This window comes from Dromaius novaehollandiae, chromosome 5 (genome assembly GCF_036370855.1).
Source record: "Dromaius novaehollandiae isolate bDroNov1 chromosome 5, bDroNov1.hap1, whole genome shotgun sequence".
Classification (NCBI taxonomy): domain Eukaryota; kingdom Metazoa; phylum Chordata; class Aves; order Casuariiformes; family Dromaiidae; genus Dromaius; species Dromaius novaehollandiae.
Genome location: NC_088102.1, coordinates 42,803,277 through 42,822,152, shown reverse-complemented (window position 1 = coordinate 42,822,152; position 18,876 = coordinate 42,803,277). Strand labels below are relative to the sequence as shown.

At 44.2% G+C, this 18,876-nt stretch overlaps 1 protein-coding gene across 2 annotated transcripts in view; it reads left to right on the top strand.

Moving 5' to 3' along the window:
- The window catches only part of MAPKBP1 (mitogen-activated protein kinase binding protein 1), a 103,777-nt gene that overhangs the window by 25,155 nt on the left and 59,746 nt on the right, over positions 1-18,876 (top strand). For both annotated transcript variants that reach the window (XM_064512598.1, XM_064512597.1), the window contains exon 3: positions 4,574-4,665. In XM_064512598.1, the coding sequence (XP_064368668.1) occupies positions 4,574-4,665 (92 nt within the window). The remainder of the gene's footprint in view (positions 1-4,573; positions 4,666-18,876) is intronic.

Genomic DNA, 18,876 nt, shown 5'->3' with positions numbered 1-18,876 from the left:
GGCAAAGCTGGCAGGGGCTATTTAGACCAGCCTTTCTGCAAGGATTATCTGTATGTCAGTAGTAAGGCAGAGATGCCATGGCTTAGTTGTGCAGGTGAGGACTTTTCTTCTCAGAGTGTGTGGAATGGTGCCGAAGGGAAGCGATGGCTGCTCTCTGCCGTGACCTGCAAGTTCCAGCCGGGGCTGCACTGCAGCAAAGCCTCTCTCCCTGCAAAGGCCTGGCTGTACTGAAGCCCTTTCAGTAGCTTGAGTTGTGCAGTTCAGGACTACTGATCTGATCTTAGCAGGCAGAGTGGATGTGGGAGCTACCTGATGGTCTTGGGACCTGGCGTATTAGGAGCAGGAGAAGTGATCTGCTTAGGCACTCAGATTTCTTTACCCATTTGTGTAACACTGAGCAGGCAAATTTAGATTTAAGCCTCTAAAAATGGGTGAATATTAGAGATTCTGCAAGACAAGGTTCTTAGAACTTCAGATGTGCTGTTTTCTATTTTTTGTGCCTAAGAGTTTGTTACTGAGCCCTCAAATTTGAAAAAGTTGACTGTAGAGAAATGGAGATAGGGTAGTTATAGGTAACATGGTTATATTGTAAAGTGAACTCCAGCAGCATGTTGCTTATGAGTACATTCTGTAACACTTGCAAATCACTTGGAGATCCTTGACTGAAAGTGCCAAATATTATTAATAGAAGTGTCAGGATGAAGTAATGAATGTGGAAAGCCAGCCTCCTTTCTGTGCCTGTAATTTGGGGGCATGAAATTATAGGTTCAGTCCTGCAGTTGTTTCTAGGCTTGGATGAGGGTGGTAAGGTGGCCTGTTTATTGGATGTGAAGGTCTGAGTAAGCAGTGATGTGTGTGATGATTGTGGGAGGCCATCTGGGGCACTGTGGCAGCTATTGGTAAAGAGCACCCTGGTTTCCCAGATCTGCAGTGGGACTCTCCAGGTCAGACTCGGAAAGATGTGCCTGGGATTTTCTTTCTGTTGGTGACTTGCATGAGTGACAGTGGTTCTGGCTGGGTAGAATGGGGAAACTGTGCTCGTTAGATGAGGAAGTGCTTTTCTGTCTTGTCCTAAGTCATAATCTCAGAGTGGGATAATGGCAGATCTGAACTGATGAATTTGCCTTTCACTGATAAATTTTTAATTCCAGATTAGGAAGTAAATGTTAGCGTACTCCTGCCCTCATTAGCTATAGTAATCATTTCTTTCTTTTAGCTGGCGAGTTGAGAGGAATCAAATTTAAACTGCATTGCTACCTGTCTTTTTCCCTCTGAAACCTTTTTCATCCTTCTGTCAAGTTTTTTGAGTGACTGTTTCTTGCCTGCCACCTATGTCACCTAATCCAGTGATTGGTCATGGAGATAAAGCTGTAGTTTAATGTGGTCAGGGAGGTGGGAGTGGAGCTCACAAGTTTCATAACGCCCAAGTTTAAATTTGTGTATACTCCCTTTAGAGGTAAGTTGTTTTCAATATGCAAGGATTATCACACTGAGGTGTTGTAAGAACATGTACTAGATAGGCCCAAAGGGTTGCCTTTCAGGCTCTCTACAGCAGGAAGGTTTTAGAGCTAAGTTTAGGAGCAAAAGAGGAGTAGCCTTTCCAGAAAGTTAATTATGAGTCTCTGGGCACAGGTATCTGTTTCTGCAGCACTGGATCTAGCAATACTGGCAGTATGACATTGACACTTGCTATCTTTTCCCAATGGGACGAGTGATCTGTTGGAGGTTAGAAGATACTCACTGGCAGTAAACCAACTGGACCTGAAGATGGGGCTCCTCTTTCTGTGTCGAGTTGTGTGCTGACCACCATGGGAAAGAGGTAGACTGTCCTAGTATCAGCACAGAAACAGTCTTCTGGCATAGCAGCGTGGGGCCTCTGCAGAGCTGAGAGAGAGAGAGAAGGCTGGAGCAAGCATGACATGGTGCTGATGGTGGGGTGATCGTGCCTCCACCAATGAGTCGATGCTCTTGTTCAGTTTCGCTCCCTCTTAAAAGCTACTAGATGGGAGGACTTTTCCATAACACCAAGTAGAGGATGGATTTGGTAGGTACAGTGGCATTGATCTAGTTGCCAGTGAAAGAGGCCATTTTTTATTTTCCCTGGCTCTGTGCTCCCTGTGGCTTCCCTCAGTATTCCCCAGGCTAGTAAACAGAAAATAAAAGCCACAAAAGGGTTTTCTGCTTGTTTGGCTTGCTGGGGAGGCAGCTGCCATCGCAATGCTGGTGGTAAGGGAAGCGGAGGGTGGGTGTCACTAGGATGAGGAAGGAGCTGTCCCTTTCAGAGAAGGTAGCTGTTAGATCAGCTTGGCTGCAACCTGGGACTGCACACTGAGAGGCTGAAGGTATGTCCTTGCAGAGGAAAAACGCATCTGTTGGTGTAAGTAGGTTGCTGAATTGCCACTGAATGCTGTTAGCTGCACAGCCAAGGTCAGATAGTGCCTTTTAGGACAGTTACAGGCAGCCTGGGCTGAAGCCTGCGCCGAAGCCTGTGCTGAGCAGTGTGAGCACAGCATTGCTAAACTTGTTTGCTGCCAGCATCAAATAATTAGTGTCCCATCTAGATGGGAACACTTGAATGGCACATGTCTCTTCCACTTTCTCCTTCGCTGTCAGGAGTGTGATTTCTATAGGACTTAAACCTCTCTTAGTTTGGTTTGGGAACTATGTTCTGAACTTTAATCTCAGCAGTGCAAGCACTGGATTCTTCTTTATCCATGCATATGTGAGGTTGCTTTAAAAATAAATGTTTTCTGAAATATTGTAACACACATGGAAGAACAAATACCCTCCTAGCCTCCACTCTTCCTATCTCACTCTGTTTTTTATTTTTTATTTTATTTTATTTGTTTTGACTATTGAGGTGAAGCAAAACTATTTCCTTGCTTTGCTGGTGGATTTGTAGATGTGTTTTTAATAGTATGTTTTTACACTGAAGAAAAATCCAGTGGAAGTTTTGTAAAAGCCATATTTCTAGAGAGATGCTTATTTTGCAGGGGAAGGGGACAATTTTGTGTTCTCTCATAGTTTCAAAACATCTGGGCATATCATTACTGAAAGAGAAAAGAAGAATGGGACTGAGTTGCTCCAGAGAGTGGAGACATAAAATCTTTCACTTTCCATGTCACTGGTTTTAAGCTAGTCCGAACTGGAAATAGCTGAAGCACAGATGGCTCACTTGAAGTGAGCTGATGGAGCCTGAGCCCTGTTCTACCTGTTGAAGCATGGTAGCTCTGTGTATGACATTACTTCTGTCACCTTCTCTAGTAACGTGAGCAGTGAGCCCCATGAGACCTCATTTTTTCACTCTACAGTTGGTTTCTTCAGATCTGGTAAGCTGTGTTGTCAAAGTAGTGTGGGGAAGCCTGCTCTGCCTCTACATCACCATGCACCATGTCGGTATAAATATAAGATGTTGGTCTTCAGGGCAGCTATTAATGATAATAGTAATTATTACAATAGTAACTTCTTGTGCCACGTCCATGCCTTCAGGCCTTAACCAAGTATAACTTAGATGATGATAATTAAAACCAGAAGATTGTGACCCAGTAAAATCCATGAATTTGGCAGGGACAGCAATACTGAGGAGGAATGTATGCATAAAATATACAATAAATAAAATCAAGCTGTGGAAAGAGTAAAGGAAAGAGAATAACTTTGTGTCTGTCAGAACAACCGCAGGGCTGAGAACAGAGCTCTCAGAGGTTGAGTCCTCTCACGCTATGGACTGGATTTTGTGCAGTGTAATCCCATAGCAACCTCTTGCTCCGGGGAAATTGCTAAATTCTAATGCTTCCTCTGCCTGACAGCGCTCCCCAAATATCTTCTCCCCTCCCCGGCCCCATCAGCTTTTGTTTTTGCTTTTCCCAGCTTCTTGCTGCATAGGCCTGGCTATGAATTTCTGTATCCTCCAAATAGCCTTTCACAATTGCATTTATTTTCTTTCCTGAAATAATTGAGGTCTTTGCTCAGGGGGATAAAGCAAGCATATTTTGGGTTACTCTCTCTTGAATGGGCCATTGGTATGTGGGCTTGTGAACCCACTTATGTAAGCTGCTCCCTGTCTTGGGATCCCTGGGGAAGGCTATACTGGTCTGCTGGATGTGGCTTCCAATTCAAGAACTGCAGGGAAAAATTGACTACTCAGTTCCTAGGAGTATGGGGCTGAGAGCAGACTGGACCATCTACCATAGGAGGGGGAAAGACTTCAGGGAAGCACTCTGGAGAAAGTGGTTTGCTGCTCTCGTTGGGAGGATGGGAATCACAGGGCAGTGAACATGTATCCCAACTTCTCAGTCAGTACTAGCGGTTGCTTGCAATGCTCTGCCTTTGCAATGCTCATAGACAAAATAATCAGGAGAGTAGTAACTCCTTTGCTGTACCTCAGCCGTATGCTAGTATGCCTATGTTAAGAATGATTAGCGTCACTTCTATTACTGGCTGCTTGTTGGTGATTTCTAGGAGGTATGGTTCTTCTCAGTGCCAGAGTGAACCAGACCATCAGCATCTGTGTATGGGTCCATCTGAACAGCACTTGTCTCATGATACTTCCTGTTTTCTTTTTCGCATATACTAGGTGACCTTGGAAAAAGTGTTGGGGATAACCGTGTCAGGAGGCAGAGGATTAGCCTGCGACCCCAGAACCGGCCTCGTTGCTTATCCAGCAGGGTGAGTCGCTGACCATGGTCTTTAAAGCTAAGATAAACCAGGACTGATGTGTCAACATAAAGATCCAGCGTGTTTCCAATATGGCCTTTGATAGGATGGCTATTAACCTTTCTTTAGTCTCTTAGCACGGGAGAATGATGAGACTCAGCACTGTTAGTTTAATTGGCATGAGAGGGGGATTGCCTTTTACCTGTAAAGTTTTAATTGAATCCCTTTTAGCTCTCCCTTCTCTTGGCCTAAGTTAGGTGTTAAATACATTCTGGCCTTTTTAACTAGGCTCCGTAGTGTGCTAAACTTGTGCATAACTCAGTAGGATGTTCAAGCCAGTGAGTACCTAATGGTGCAGGTGATGTTTTCTATGACTTGAAAGCTGATGGTGCAAAAAGCCTTCTTGTGTATGTCCTGTGATTTATTGCCATGTTCCTCATCCAAATGTGAGAGAGACTTCAGGCTGACAGCCCCTTGCATGTGGGTTCTCTGGAACACAACCTATGTATCTCAATCTAAGTCCAAGTATAGACATCCAGAAGGATACTTTAAACAGCAAAAGAGCTACCAAGAGGGAGCTGAAGGGTGAGGAGGTGGCTCTGCGAGTTGCACGTTTAGCAAAAAATCATAGACATCCTGGGACAGATCCTGGTCTTGCTGAAGTTAGAGCTCACCCAGCTTACCCAGTTTTCTAACCAGCTCTCAGGTGTCAGTGGAAGAGCAGAGTATGTCAAAATTACTGGTCTGTGGGATGGGACTCATCTGAAAGAGAGCAGCCCCTGAAAAAATCTTGAAAGGACTGTGGAAGACGCATATAGAGATATCATAAAGGATGGCATGAAAAGCAAGGGAGAAAAATATTTTGAGTGAGGTGTTGTTTACCCTGCCAGTGGAGGCATGGGTATTAGCTGGAAAGATACAATACCGTGATGGGAATAGATTGGGAGGAGAGAAGAGTGACTCTTCCTGAAGAGCCTTTACTGCCCAGTGTAGGGCCACATAGAGATTTTCCAGCCAACTCTAAACTGGATCGTGGAAGGCCATATGAGCTTGGTCTTCCTCCAAGCTAGTTTGTTGGCTCTGCTGGTCAGCAAGCTGTAGGGCAAGAGGGGGGCAGTACTTCCAAGTTGCATAGGCATGCTCTTAAGACATGAAAGCTGGAGTTGGAAGAAAGGAACTTTTGGCAAGAATAATAGATGGTGTTTTCAGGTGTACAAGAGACAGACTAACGACACTTAAGGATTCTGTGTTTGTTGCTGAAATGAGAGATGGGGGTTGGTAAAGCTTGCTAGAAATTTTTGTTCTTCCCTAGTTCCAAAAAAGCAGTTAATGTTTCCTGTTAGCCATCAGCACTGCTTTTTTAATCTGAGGTCTGGGAGAGTAGAAGTGCACGTTGTATGATACTACCAACTATGAATAGGTCATTTTGATTATGATGTCTGGGCCAAAAACCAAACAGGGTGGGGATGCAGTCTCAGCTGGGTAAGATTCATCTAATCAAAGAAGCCTCCAGGCTGGGATCACTACAGACTGCCCTGCCTGCTCTGTTGTCTTCTGCCCAGTTCATGCCTTCTTCTGTCAGGAGCCCCAGGGAGCAAGGTTTCTGTGCTTCATTAGCATTCATTTGCTTTGGTATGGAGTCATGTCAGCATTTGGAGCTGTGTGAACAGTAAAGCAAAAGAATTTTCAAAGGAACTTCACCTGAACTTCTGAGAGCACCCTGAAAGTAAATGCCACAGAGCAGACCTCAGTTTGTCTGCCTACTCATAGGGTTTCTGCAGTGTGTTGAGATGGACTTCTCCAGCTCAGTTTTATAGGGCCTTTCTCCTCTTCTCTTACTGTTTTTTGTTGTTTTCTGTTTGAGTTTTTTATGTTAAACTGAAAACAGTTTGAACTCTGCAACTGCACTTGACAACATCCTTTATGCTTGAACCCTTTGGAGACAGGCAGATGTATTTCAGTGTGTGTTGCCTTTTCCTCTGCATCTTTTCTGACACTGAGTATATTCACGATTGAAGAGGGCAAGGAGAGAAAAAAGAAAGCAAGTGCAATAAACTGAGGTGCTTTGGGCTCTTGAACAGCTAAAGATAAAATAGTTTTGTTAATAGTGATCTCCTCTGAGCTAGTGTGTGCCAAACATCAATGTAACCAAGCATGAGGACACTTGGGAGTTTTTGGGGAGTAACTAAAAGGTTATGTGAGTCCTTGGGGGCTTTGCAGAGGAATTCTTGTTCTTACTTGTTGGTAGCACCATGGGGTATGGGCAGGAGACCTATGGAATATGCCAGATGTGTGTTTAACAATTTAATCTTTCATCTGACTTGCTGCTTTTGTGCCACAGCTAGCCTGTTTTATGATGCTGATGTGATTTGTTGCAGTCAAGTCAATCTTTTTGTGCCCATTTGACCTAGCATTTGTTAAGGAGTCAAAACATGAGAAGGGGACTGGTGCAGATCTTCAGCTGCAAGTTCAGTTTGTTTTGTTGCTGGTTTTTTTTTTTTTTTTTTTTTTGTTCCATTCTTATTTCCAGTGAATTTCTCATCTGTATGATTTGCAAGAATCCTGGTGAAATATCATTGGCTTTACTGATTTTATTTATTTATTTTTATGCCCATTTGTTTCAATTTATCCTGCACTGAAACTTCTTAAATGAGGCTGATGTAGGAAGCTGAGCCTGGCACATGCATAGCTGGTTCATGACCTGTGCATGCAACTTGGTCATCTTCAGCTGGCTTCCAGGTGCTCCAGTGATTTCCTCAGCCTTCTGCTCATCTGCTGAGGTTTAGCAATCCTGATGCTCGCATGCTTTTTGCTCCTGTGTCCTACCCCTGAAAGCTGAATTTATGCAACAGCTCTGAATTGTCCTGAGAACAGTTTCAGCGTACCTAGGTTCATTTGGTAGTGAACAAAGCAGAGGCATCCTGGCTTCACCCAGACCAGGCATATGGATGCTTGTGTGAATGGGAACTTGAGCATTAGAAGCTTTGGAGCTCTTTGAGCTTATTGCTTATTAAGGAATAAGCTCAAATTAAGGTGCCTTATTAAGGCACCTTAAACCAGAACCTTATTCTGGTTTCTGGTTTGCTTAAATTATTACTACTTTCTTTAATACCATTGCTTTTCTGGGTTTTCTTTTTCCTGGAGTTTCTGAAACTCCTGGAAGAAGGAGATCCCAGGGCAACCCAAGCTCATTCCAGTTCCACAATGGTGCTGAAGAGCTCAGTGTTACCCTTCCCCTCTCAATGTTTTTTGAGCCTTTTATCCTTTCTCCCCTCTGACCCTAATGAGGCTTTTGCCCCTGCAGTGTGTGAGTGATAGTATTGCTTACTCTGGTAGTTTTTTGGTGGGATGCTTGTATTACAGGAGAACTTTTTCTTCATGTCTCCCATAAAGGCTAAAGGCTTGGAGTGCTGCAGATATTTTAGGCCACCACTTTCATATGGGGCTCTTGGCTTGGGAGGTATGACGACAAGAGAGACAAAATTATATCCCCCGGATGGTCTTTTGTCTGCCACCTTCACTTGCCTGTTCTTATGCTGACAAGTGAAATAAACCCAGAGTTCCTTAAGTTGGTCTCTGTTAGAGTTGTTTACCATGCAGTGCATAGCAAAGTAAGCTTTGCTGGGGAAAGGGGAACGCTGAATTTTTTTGCTGCTTGTGGCAGGCCTGATGCGCTGTCCTCTGGTTTGTTTCCCCTTGTTTTTCCCTGCCCCTCTTTCCTTTTGGTTTATACTTTTTTTGCAGTAGCTGGTTGAGGTTCTGTCTCCTAGAAACAAGAAGGGAAACAAAGCTAAGAAAATCCTCTAAGATTACTGATGGCTAGCATTAAAGAAAAAAAAAAGTTTTGAGGGGAAAAATATGCCTATCCATTTAAATTCCAGACCAGCTGCTCTGATGGCTTGAGTCAGCTTATTTTCTGTGTGTGGTGGTGGCTTTCCTTTGTTTAGTTTTCTTTTTTCTTTTTTTTTTTCTTTTAGTTTTTAAGCCTGTAGGTCTACGTGACTGACAGACTTATTTTGCTTCTCTTTACTCCTCTCTTCTTGGCTCACAGCTGGTTGTGATAGTTGGCTGAGAACCTCCCCTTTTTGTGAGGTGCTTACCTGCTTTGGGGAGCAGCCTGCACTTTTTTCTCTGTAGGAGAAGTTAATGCTTTGCACTGTTCAATGTGCAATGTCTTTTAAACACTGTTCTGTTATGTTCAGACCAGTTTACGCCTCTCCAGCTCTGCTCATCAATTCCCAGCTAATCTGAGGGAAGTCAGGAATTTTTCGCATTAGTGGCCCTTGCAGGGAAATTGGTATTCAGTACATACTGTTACTGCGTGTAATGAGTTGACTGGTCTTAAACAGCATATTCTCCTCCCCTCGCTCCCATCTTTCTCCCTGTTTTCTCCAGCATAGCTTTTTACATATAGCAACTTCTGCTCAAGACGAATGTGGGTGAATCTTCTCTGAGGCACAGTGAAATGAGTTTCCTCAAGGGTTTCTCTCCGAAGTGGCTCTAGCCATTACAGACACAGCCTCCCTGGCTTGCTCTGTACATGTGCAGTACTTTTGCTGAACAAATGATGTGGAAACCTCCATATTCTGTACTGTTTCGGAATGAATTACCTACATTTGCAGATGGGAGGGGGGAAATAAAGAGTTATATGATCAAACTTAAGACAAAAGAAAGATCAAGTCTTTTCTCCTACTGCTTTTTTTGCTGAAAGATCTCATCTAAGAGTTAGGCATGTTCTTGCTTCAGCTTTATCACCTTGAACTTGTCTGAGATAGGACTATTAGTGTTCAGAAGTGAGTACTGGTACTGTGTGTTTAAAATTGGAAAACTGCGTATCTGTGTGGGTCAAATTTTGTTTTACCACCACTGTGGTATGCAAGTTGGACACTGGTGCAGCAATCTCACACGTGCCAACCTGCTCTGGAGCAGAAGCGAGCCGGCCACGGTTGCTTGTTCTCATTCCACCCCTTCTCCTCCCCTTCTGCCTCTCATCCTCGGCTGACTTGCGGTACTGCATGCGAGCCTCTTGCACTCAGTCAGCCCTCTGAGTCATAACCTTCATGGCTCCCTGTCGACTAATCCAGGGAAGTAAGTGTCAGGTCCTGCACCAACAGGGCAGTGACAACAGCCTGTGTCACAGCAAAGGGACATAGGGGAGGAGGAGCACAGCAGGAAATGAGTGAGTGAAGTTTAATCCAGCCAGGAGTCTGCTCAGCACGTGTTGAGCTGTCTCACATAATTGAGTGTAAATCCTGCTGGAAGCTAAAAGAGTGAGGATTTTCTTTCTTTCTTTTTTCCTCTAGAAGTGATTACTGGTTTGCTCCCAAATACTCTTTCCAATTCCAATAGACAGACCGTAAGGCCAAACAGTTTCCAGCCATCCATATGTGGAGTCTCCTGGAATGTTTTAATCAGAATTTCCTATCATTATATAGATAATTTATTATGTTGTGCCAACCTGTCAGCTTAGAATGATTTCCCTTTACCTTAAGCTGCATATAACTCACAATGGAAGAATAATAACATTAAGGATAAATGTTGCATAACTTTGCCAGGCGCGACAGGCATGTTGCCTTGCTCTCTTTTTTTCCTCTTTAAAGGGGAAGGATTTGGACACTAGTGTACTGGCATGAATTGTAATGAAGATGGATCCAGTTGATGACTGCTGGTGATATAGGAAAATTCATTCTGTACTGTTCTGAACTTGAATCTATCTCTGTAAGAGTTTTGACCGTGATGGTCAGGTTAGAACTGGTTGCTAAATAAGCAATGAAATCCTAATTTGTAAGGCAACAAGTTTTCCTGCCTTTCTTCAGAGCATATTTTTCTAAACGATCACTTTTCTTAAACACTACAACAGTGGTTGCCTTTAGAAAGCTGTACGTACATAGAAGGAATCTACTTCTTTATAACCCCTATGTGCCCCTTGGTACGTGTGCAGTTTGTGCAAAGTTCTACTGCTCTGGGTAGACACAGGTTTTTCACTCATTTTGCCATAGCGTAAAGGGTAATGGCTTTGGGCCCAATCCAAAATGCAGCTTGAGTGGGTACTGGGACACTGGAATACTTTAACTGCTGAGTCGCCAGTAGATAAATCCAGTTCTGCTGGGGCTGGCTTCTTCAATTTTATTTCACCCAGAATTATGAGGGAGAACTTCTGAGCCGCCTTTGTATGTTCATTTCTAAAAGCAAATCACGTGGCCTTGTAGAGACTGTAGAAGCCTACGCTAAAATGAAGAGAAGTTCTCATCTATGGTTTGAAGTAAATTTCAACATCTCTGGCCACAGCAGAGACAGCTTGCTTTGTCCTTTTAAAAACGGGACAGTTCCCTTTCAAGGGTTGGACCTCTTTCCCCTCCCCTGCCTCCCAGGAATCTGGAGTGCTGTTAATGCATTCCTTGTGTGAGGATACTGTGCTTGTACATGCCATCTAGGGAGCCTTTCCAGCTGGCACAACTGTGGCGGACCCAGAGAGAAAGATAAGAAAGTCCCCTTCATTTAGACTGTTAAACGCAATTTGAATTAAAGAGCTATGACTGCAGCTGGGTCCGAGTTGGGCCATCACAACAAAGCAAAACAAACTTTTCTGTGCCAAAAAGGGAACAACACGAGGTTTCAATGTCCTGAAAGTGGCCAAAAAAATGATGAAAAGTGACCAAACTCTTCCTTCCCTTTCCCTCCCCAGTAATAACAGATCTCTCAGAATGAAGCAGGGATGCTTTGTTTCCCTCTTAAATCTCCCTGTCTTAGTTACTGACTGGAGGGAAAGGAGTATATCCACACTGAAGCAAAAAGACCTCAAGTGCAAAACATTTACTTTAGCTCTTTGCTTTTGTTAATGTAGATGAGAGAGGAAGGGTGCGCTGAGGAAGGCTAATGCAGTCCTGGCTTCTGGCAACTGAGCACTCTTTGCACTTGGGAATGGAGATTGCCTTTCAACAGTGCTTTATGATCAGCCCAAAGAATTAGTGGCTTTGATATGTTAAGTTGCAGAGGTGGATTTAAGGGGACTATGGCCTTTCCCTCCTCTACTGCAGTTGACCTGTGAGATTCGTAGGTACAGTCATGCAATCCTCGAGCAATTACCCCCTAGTTCTGCCCAATTCTCATCTAGATAGCAGCTAGGTCCAGTCTCGAATCTCCATCACTGCACTTCAGGCAGAACAGACCCTGCCTGGTTGAGTATGAGCAGTCTTACTCTTGTCTGAGCTCTTTCAGCATGCCAGCACACATAGGCAAGAATTTCTACATGGATATTTTTGCTTGGTTCACATTTTTGTGCATGCCAGAGACTCTTCCAAATTAAGTCCAAGTCTCAGCGATAAAATGGCATCTAAAAGGTAGAGTTGTTTGCTGAACTGTTGTAAATTGATCCAGTTCAGCTGTTGTCTCATTTGATTTGGCAGAAGAGGAGATGCAGAAGCAAAAGAAGCAGTAGGAGTGACCACCTAGAGATGCTGGCAGAGCTCCACTGTTTTAAGTGCTTAGCAGAATGGAGTCAAGTCTGTCAAATTGACTTCCTGATCATTTCCATCAGCCAGCCCTCAGGGGAAGGGGGCCTTTTGATGTCATGTCTAATTAATTTAAAATTCTTACCTGGGATAAACAACTGAGGATGTAACACTTGGTAGAATCTTGTAAAGTAATGATAGTCATGAAGTTTCCAGGTCTATGGCAAACCTGCTGTGCAACAGAAAAGAAAGAGAAGTAAAACAACACCTCAAAATAACAGTACAGAAAAGGTTTTTATTAAACTAGAGAAAAGGTTGTTATTAGACTTGAAGGAGACCCTGTCAAGTCCCTGACAAGAGTGCTGCTCTCTATGCTGCTTGCAGTGAAGGCTGCAGAAGTTGTGTGCTGTCAGACTGCTGGAGGGAAAGTATTTGGGGTGTGAGCCCATGACTGAGTGCCCTACTGCTGGCTGTGGAAATGTTTAATGCCAACTGCACCAGCAGTGGAGTAGGTTGAAACTTTTGGGGTGGACAGCAGGAATCTTGTGGGACACTTAGCTTCAGACCCTGTGTTGCTTTATGCCTTATATTGCACTTGGTAATGAAAAACCAGTCAGGGCAGTGATGCTGTCTGGAGTTGCCAGCTCCCTGCTCCCTTTGAGACAAGCTGCTGTTTACCTGTATATAGAGTTTCTGTTTACTTCTCCAGAGTGCCATACAGTAATCCAGCCTTCAAGTTGTAAGGGGGTGAATCACTCTTCTGTGGCCTGCATCAAAAAGCAGCTGTTCGAGCCTCAGGACAAATACAAATGAAATGCGATGCTTTGTCCTGCAGTTACTATTTGAGGATCTGGCAGCAGCAATAGTTGGGATATGGCATCTTCCCTCCAGCTACCAGGTAGCAACCTGCCTGCTCATCCTCTGTCTTTCAGCAGAAGACATGTGGCATGAACCTTTTCCCCCCAAAGTGCTTCTGCTGTACACTGATTGTGCTCCCATCTTACCTGGTTTGAGCCTACATTTCTCCCTTTTTTTTTTTTTTTTTAAATGTGCTTCCTCCTTTCTGTCGGGCATGAGGAAAGGGCTGCAGTGTCTAGCTAAGCTCAGCATATCAACACTGCTTGCACCTGGGTGTCACTATAGAAACCCCCAGAAGTGAAGAGCAGCAATCTGTGTTCCCTCTGGGAGTGCTTCCGGTGCGAGGAACTGCCTGCTGACAGGCAGTGCCCACTCTCACTAGGCTCAGGAATCAAAGCTGAAGTCTGGTGATCCCTTGTGGTAGCAGGTGCTGCTATTTAAAAAATAAAAAATAAAAAAACCCAATCAACTCTCCCCACACACACTCCCCTCCAAAACCCCAACAAAAACAAACAACCCACTGTAAGCATGGACCTGTTTAGGTTGCCAGAAGGTTTTTGGCATTTAGAGTGAATTGAGAATTTTTCAAGGGAATGGTCTTGTTGTAATGAAACATTTTGGGAAATGTTTCACTAATTCGTTTACCAGGAATTCACTGGAGAAAGGGAGAGCGAGTGAATGTGCATGAACAACCACCTTCCCCTGAATAAATTGCTCGAGAGCAAGCACTCTTGGCATGTGAACCACCCTGCTTTGAGGTAAGCAGAGAGCTGGGGTCAGTTCTGAGAGGAGCTGTTAATTCTGTATTTCCTTGCCTGCCCCCCAGCCCCAAAATTAGAGGGCGGAGACAGATAGAAGTTATTATGTATTTGGGGAGATAGTGAGAGCTTGTTTGAAGGACAGGAGGATATTTTCCAGAATGCTTCCAGCCGGTGGTGTATGAAGCCTGTGTGCGTCAGACCAAGAGAGGACTGAACTGCTTCAATGGTACTTTCGGAAAAAGTCTGCAATGGGGAATAGGCAGTGCATTAAACAGGACAGAGAATTGAGATTTTTTTTGTCTGTTTTTGGTTTTCCACAGGATTGGATGGTAGGGTAAATCACTTTTCTTCCCCCAACTTGCACCCTATTCTAAAAATAAGGGAAATAGTATTAGCTGAGCCCTGAAGAAAGTTTATGTTAGAATGTAGATTCTTGCTGCTGCCAAAAATGTCAGTGATGAAGAAAGTGAGAGGAGGGAAATGGGAATGCTCTTATCTTTGCAAGACTGCAATGAAAATTCTTGTGACAAAGAAAATGCACTTAAGTGCCCTTGAAGCTTTCCTGTGCTGAATTCCAAAGGCTGCGAGCAGGGGAAAGGTAGGGCGTCTTGGAGGATTCCTGCGAGTTTGCTGTTAGTTGGTTTGCCTGACGAACTGTTAAGAAGAACTATATAGTATATTGCTACTTTTATCTTAGTATCGAGGTAAATGTTCCACTTCCCTCAACACAAGTGTTGTCTTGCCTGTCAGAATAGTTATAACAGTGTTGTCCTTTTAATGAACTTATTGGTCGTATCTGACTTTAACCTGCTTTGTTAACAAAAATGCTGCTGCTCTCACTTTCACCTTACCCAGTTGCATTTTATTTTAAATTGGGAGGCAGGCTGAAAATAATCCCCTGTAGGTAGTTTGCTTTTCAGGCTTTGATCTGATTAACCAGCATGCGAACTAAAGGGATGTCACATTAAAAAAAAAAAAAAAAAAAAAATCCCATGGTGAGGGTCAATTGCAGTTTATGTGCAAAGAAATTGAAGCAAGAGAGCAAGCATGCCTGCTTTATTTAATAATACTGCTAAACACTCCGGTAGAGCTGTGTGAGTAGGAAGCTTTGACAGGTTTGCAAAGCTATTGCATGTCCGTGTGCAATAGGGAGGAGGAGCAGTTGCAAGGCTCACGCTATCTTGGCAGTTTTGAAATGTGTAGGCCTTTTCCCAGCTTGATGCTGGGAAACCCCCTTGGGGTTTACCTATGGCCTGAGAAAGGAGGGGGATGGCAGAGAGCAGGAATGCCTGAAAGTCTGTGTACCTGCAGGTAGCGACCTGCTCGCTTCTCTACCTGCTCAGTATCTCCGGAGCGGTTATGCCTCCTAGCAACCAGCGCCTTGGTGCAGCAACATGACTTGCTTGTGAGCCAAGTCCTAAGCTTGCATAAGAGTGTGTGTGTGTGTGTGGGGGGGAACGACGACTGAATAACAAAGTCTGGGATGAAACTGAGATACCAACTGCCTCAGCTGAGCTCCACCCTTTCTAAGAATCTCAAAACAAGCCCTGTGTCTCCTGGCAACCTTTACACAAATTGTAGAGTTTAACTTTAAAAGTAGTACATACAGTCCAAAGTACATATCCCATCACCAGGTGTGAACAACAGGGAGCCAGCCATTTACCTCTTCCTGGAGGATCTAGCACGGTAGATGGTCTTGGGTTTCACTGGCTGTCAGAAAGGCAAGTTAGAGGTGAGAAAGCGTCCTGTTAAACAGGATAGCTAGGAAGTGGTGTATTTCGTTTATTGTAAGCATGTCCAACCAGAGGTAGGACTTGGCACTCCCTGCTGGGCTAGTACTGGAAGCTGCGCCCTGCTGCGTGTGCACACACATGCTAGCCCCAGCTCTGTACAAGGATCTGGTTCTTCAGGCTGGTAGTCGAGGACTGACAAAGCTGTCAGCCACTTCCTTGCCTTGAGTGTCAGTTGCTGCGCTTTGACCGTGCTGACTGAATGCTTGTTAGCCTTGGACTTTAAGCTGGCCACGTTTGCCTGTGATGAGAGAAAGATGTATTAGAAAGCAAAAGCTTGGGTTTTATCACGTTTGCTTCTCCTTCCAGGAAAGTTGTCTTTTCAGATCTTGTGACAACTGTTGCTCATTAGCTATGCTGAAAAAAATCTCACTGAAGTTAAAATCCTCTATTTTAGGATAAGGTACAGGCAAAGCAGAGGTAAATGTTCACCTTCCATTAAAGTCACAGCTGTCACAAGACTCGTAAAGAGACAGTATAGGCAGAACTGAATTTTGCTAACCTGGAAATAAGAGTCTGAGCTGTTCCTGCTTTGAGAAGCAGTGCGGCTAGGACAGAGCGCCAGGAAGAGCTCTGAGGGCTTGAACCTTGGAGCCCTTGGAGATGTTGCCTCGGTGATGGTATTGATAGCAACGGCTTGGAGAGGCAAGCTTCCCCCAGCCCCTTCCCGCAGCAGCAGCAGCCAAGGTCAGGACCTTGCAGGGCTCTGGAGCAGGCTAAGTTGGCAGTAGGCTGATAGCCATTTTGCTGTCCCTGGCAGTCTGCTGCCTTAGGCAGCTGTCTGCTTTGTCCATGCCTAGAGGAGGCTAAAACAACTAGCTGTTTGAAGTGGTGATTCTTTAACTCCATGCTTTCAAAGCAGCGGGCTCGTTTTTGTCTCTGCCACTCTTACGCAGACACTGCAGGAATTATGCTTACCGAGGCGTTCAGGGGGAAGAGCCGCTCCAGTTTCTGGGCTGCTGGGAACGCGCCAGAGAGCAAAGCTGGGTCACTCGCTACCGGAGGAGCTGCCACAGCGCGTTATGCCTGCATGAACGTCTTTGCGGGGGGACAGGGTTGTGGGGAGGGGGCTGTAAGACAGACCTGCTTCTGTCTGCTTCTCTCCAAAGGTTAATTAGATAAGAACACAGAGTTAAATTGTATTACTTTTGGTATTGCTCTTTTGATTAATGCTCTGTTAATATTGACCACACTGATTGCCAGTGGTAACACAATTAAAGCCCTTAGGCACCTGCCATGAGCTGTCCTGTTCTTCAGCCCCAGATAATTAATTTGATGTATAAATTTTTCTCCCTGGTGTCCATGAATTGCTGAGGCCCAGTGAGGGAATACCCTGGCTGCGCTTACTGCCGGAAACAGAGAGGTGTTGGCCAATTGCTTGTAAGTGGGATATGTTTTCCTTTGGGACTTGATTTCAAAGGAAAAAGCTTCTTCAGCTTTCAGAGCTTTGCAGCATGATAGGAATGGCTCTTGCACAGGAGGCACTCCAGAGCTGGAGCGGGAGCCAGGTATTCCTGTGTAAGCCCAGCTGGGTCTGTGCATCCCTTCAGAGAGCTGCTTGCTCTCTGGAGGGTGCTTTCAGAGAAAGCTCCCATCCTTTCTTGGGATCCAGTCAGGCTGAAGAGCCAAACTTGATCAGCACTTGATGGCAGAAAAAGCTTGTTTATGGGCAAAGAGGAAGCATGCCTTATGTCTATGTATGTGTGTATGTATATAAATATGTGCATGTACCTAGATATAAAAGCCAGAAATTTATTGTTAGTATAATCGAAATATTAACGCGCTAATTCAAGAATCATTATTAGTCTAGATCTAATTATTACAGAAAAAGAAAGAAAAAATAGTAATGCATTAGAATACATCTATACAGGAAAAGTCTCAATAATAGTAGTAAAGCAGTTAAAACGGTTACACACACACAGACACAATTGTTAGTTTCTGTCCCTTTTTGCTGGTGTTATGCTCACTCTTCCATTGCTCTTCTGAATCTTAAAGTCAGTAGCTTTAGATTGCTAGAGGTGGTAACAGCATAAGACTTCAGCCTCTGGAGTCCTTCACTGGAAGGAGTGTCGTGTTGTTGTTGTTGATTTCTTCTTCCTTGCTATAGGTCTCTCTTGGGATCCCTTTTATAAGTTTGCTAACATGCTTTTACACCTTTTTCTTTATTTATTTGTCTGCAGCTCTCTGTTACATCCAAATTTATGGTGCCATTTATGTATGTTAGATACAACTTCTTTGTTCTATTTGTTTTCCCTAAAACCAGTTTTGTCCAGCTCCAGGTCTATATTTCTTCAATTGACCATTGATAAGTTATTCATAGCTGTGGGGTCTTCTGTGCCCTATCTCTTATCCTCCCATGCCTGCACTCATCTATGCTGCAACTTCTTGAGGCCTCTGCTGTCATACCAGGCCTGTATTTCTCGACACTACAGCATCGTGATATTCACAAATACTTCATTCTGTGTAGATTAACTGCTTGTTGCTGCTGTCTGTATTAAACTATGGTTGTACCACACAAAGATAAACGAAAAACAGATTAGGCATAAATACCCAGTTAGTTAGAGAAATTGCTGTCACAGCTAAATCAAGTAAAACAAAGCTACAGGCAGGTCAAGAAAAGTTTAGACAGAGCAAGCCTGACAAGCCTCAGTCCTGAGGCCTTGCAGACTCCCTACAAAGCTTATGGGCTGTTACTGAGAATGGAAATACTGTATTAAAGAGCTACATCATTACAACTTCTTGCCCTTCCTCCTCCCTTCCAGTGGTTTTGGTACCTCTGATTATTCACTTTGTGCCTTGTACATTGGAAGACAAATCTAGGGCTGGCAGCCAGACACTGCCTGAAGAGGATCCAGCTCTGCAGTGCAAGCAGAGGGGTAGAGCACAACTGGGGATCGAGAGATCCCTGAAGCAGTTGTCTTGGCTGGTCTGTGAAGACGAAGGCTTGTTCTTTTCTACTTGTTATGTGCCTGTGACAGCTGTAACTTTTTGGGAGAAGTCCTCAGCATATGGAGGCAAGTCCTTTCTGAGGAATTTGCCAACACACATGCTCTGATCATGTAGCATTCATCCTGGAAAAAGCTGTATTCACCTCCTTGGTGCAAAGCTCCTCTGGTTTTTCAGGCATATCCTAGCTATTTGTTTTAACCTTCTTGGTAGCATCTGGGATTGGTAAAGTTCTGCTCGGACTTTGCATCCTGTCTAACTGATGAACACAGTTTCTTCTCGTGAACTGTCCAAGTAGTCCTTTTACTCCTTCAGCCTTCCTATCTTGAGTTGCCTATTGCTCTAGCTCCTGGGGCTGGTCCTAATTTGTGGTCAGTGGGCATTTGCCAGTTGTGCTGAAATAAAACACAGTTCTGT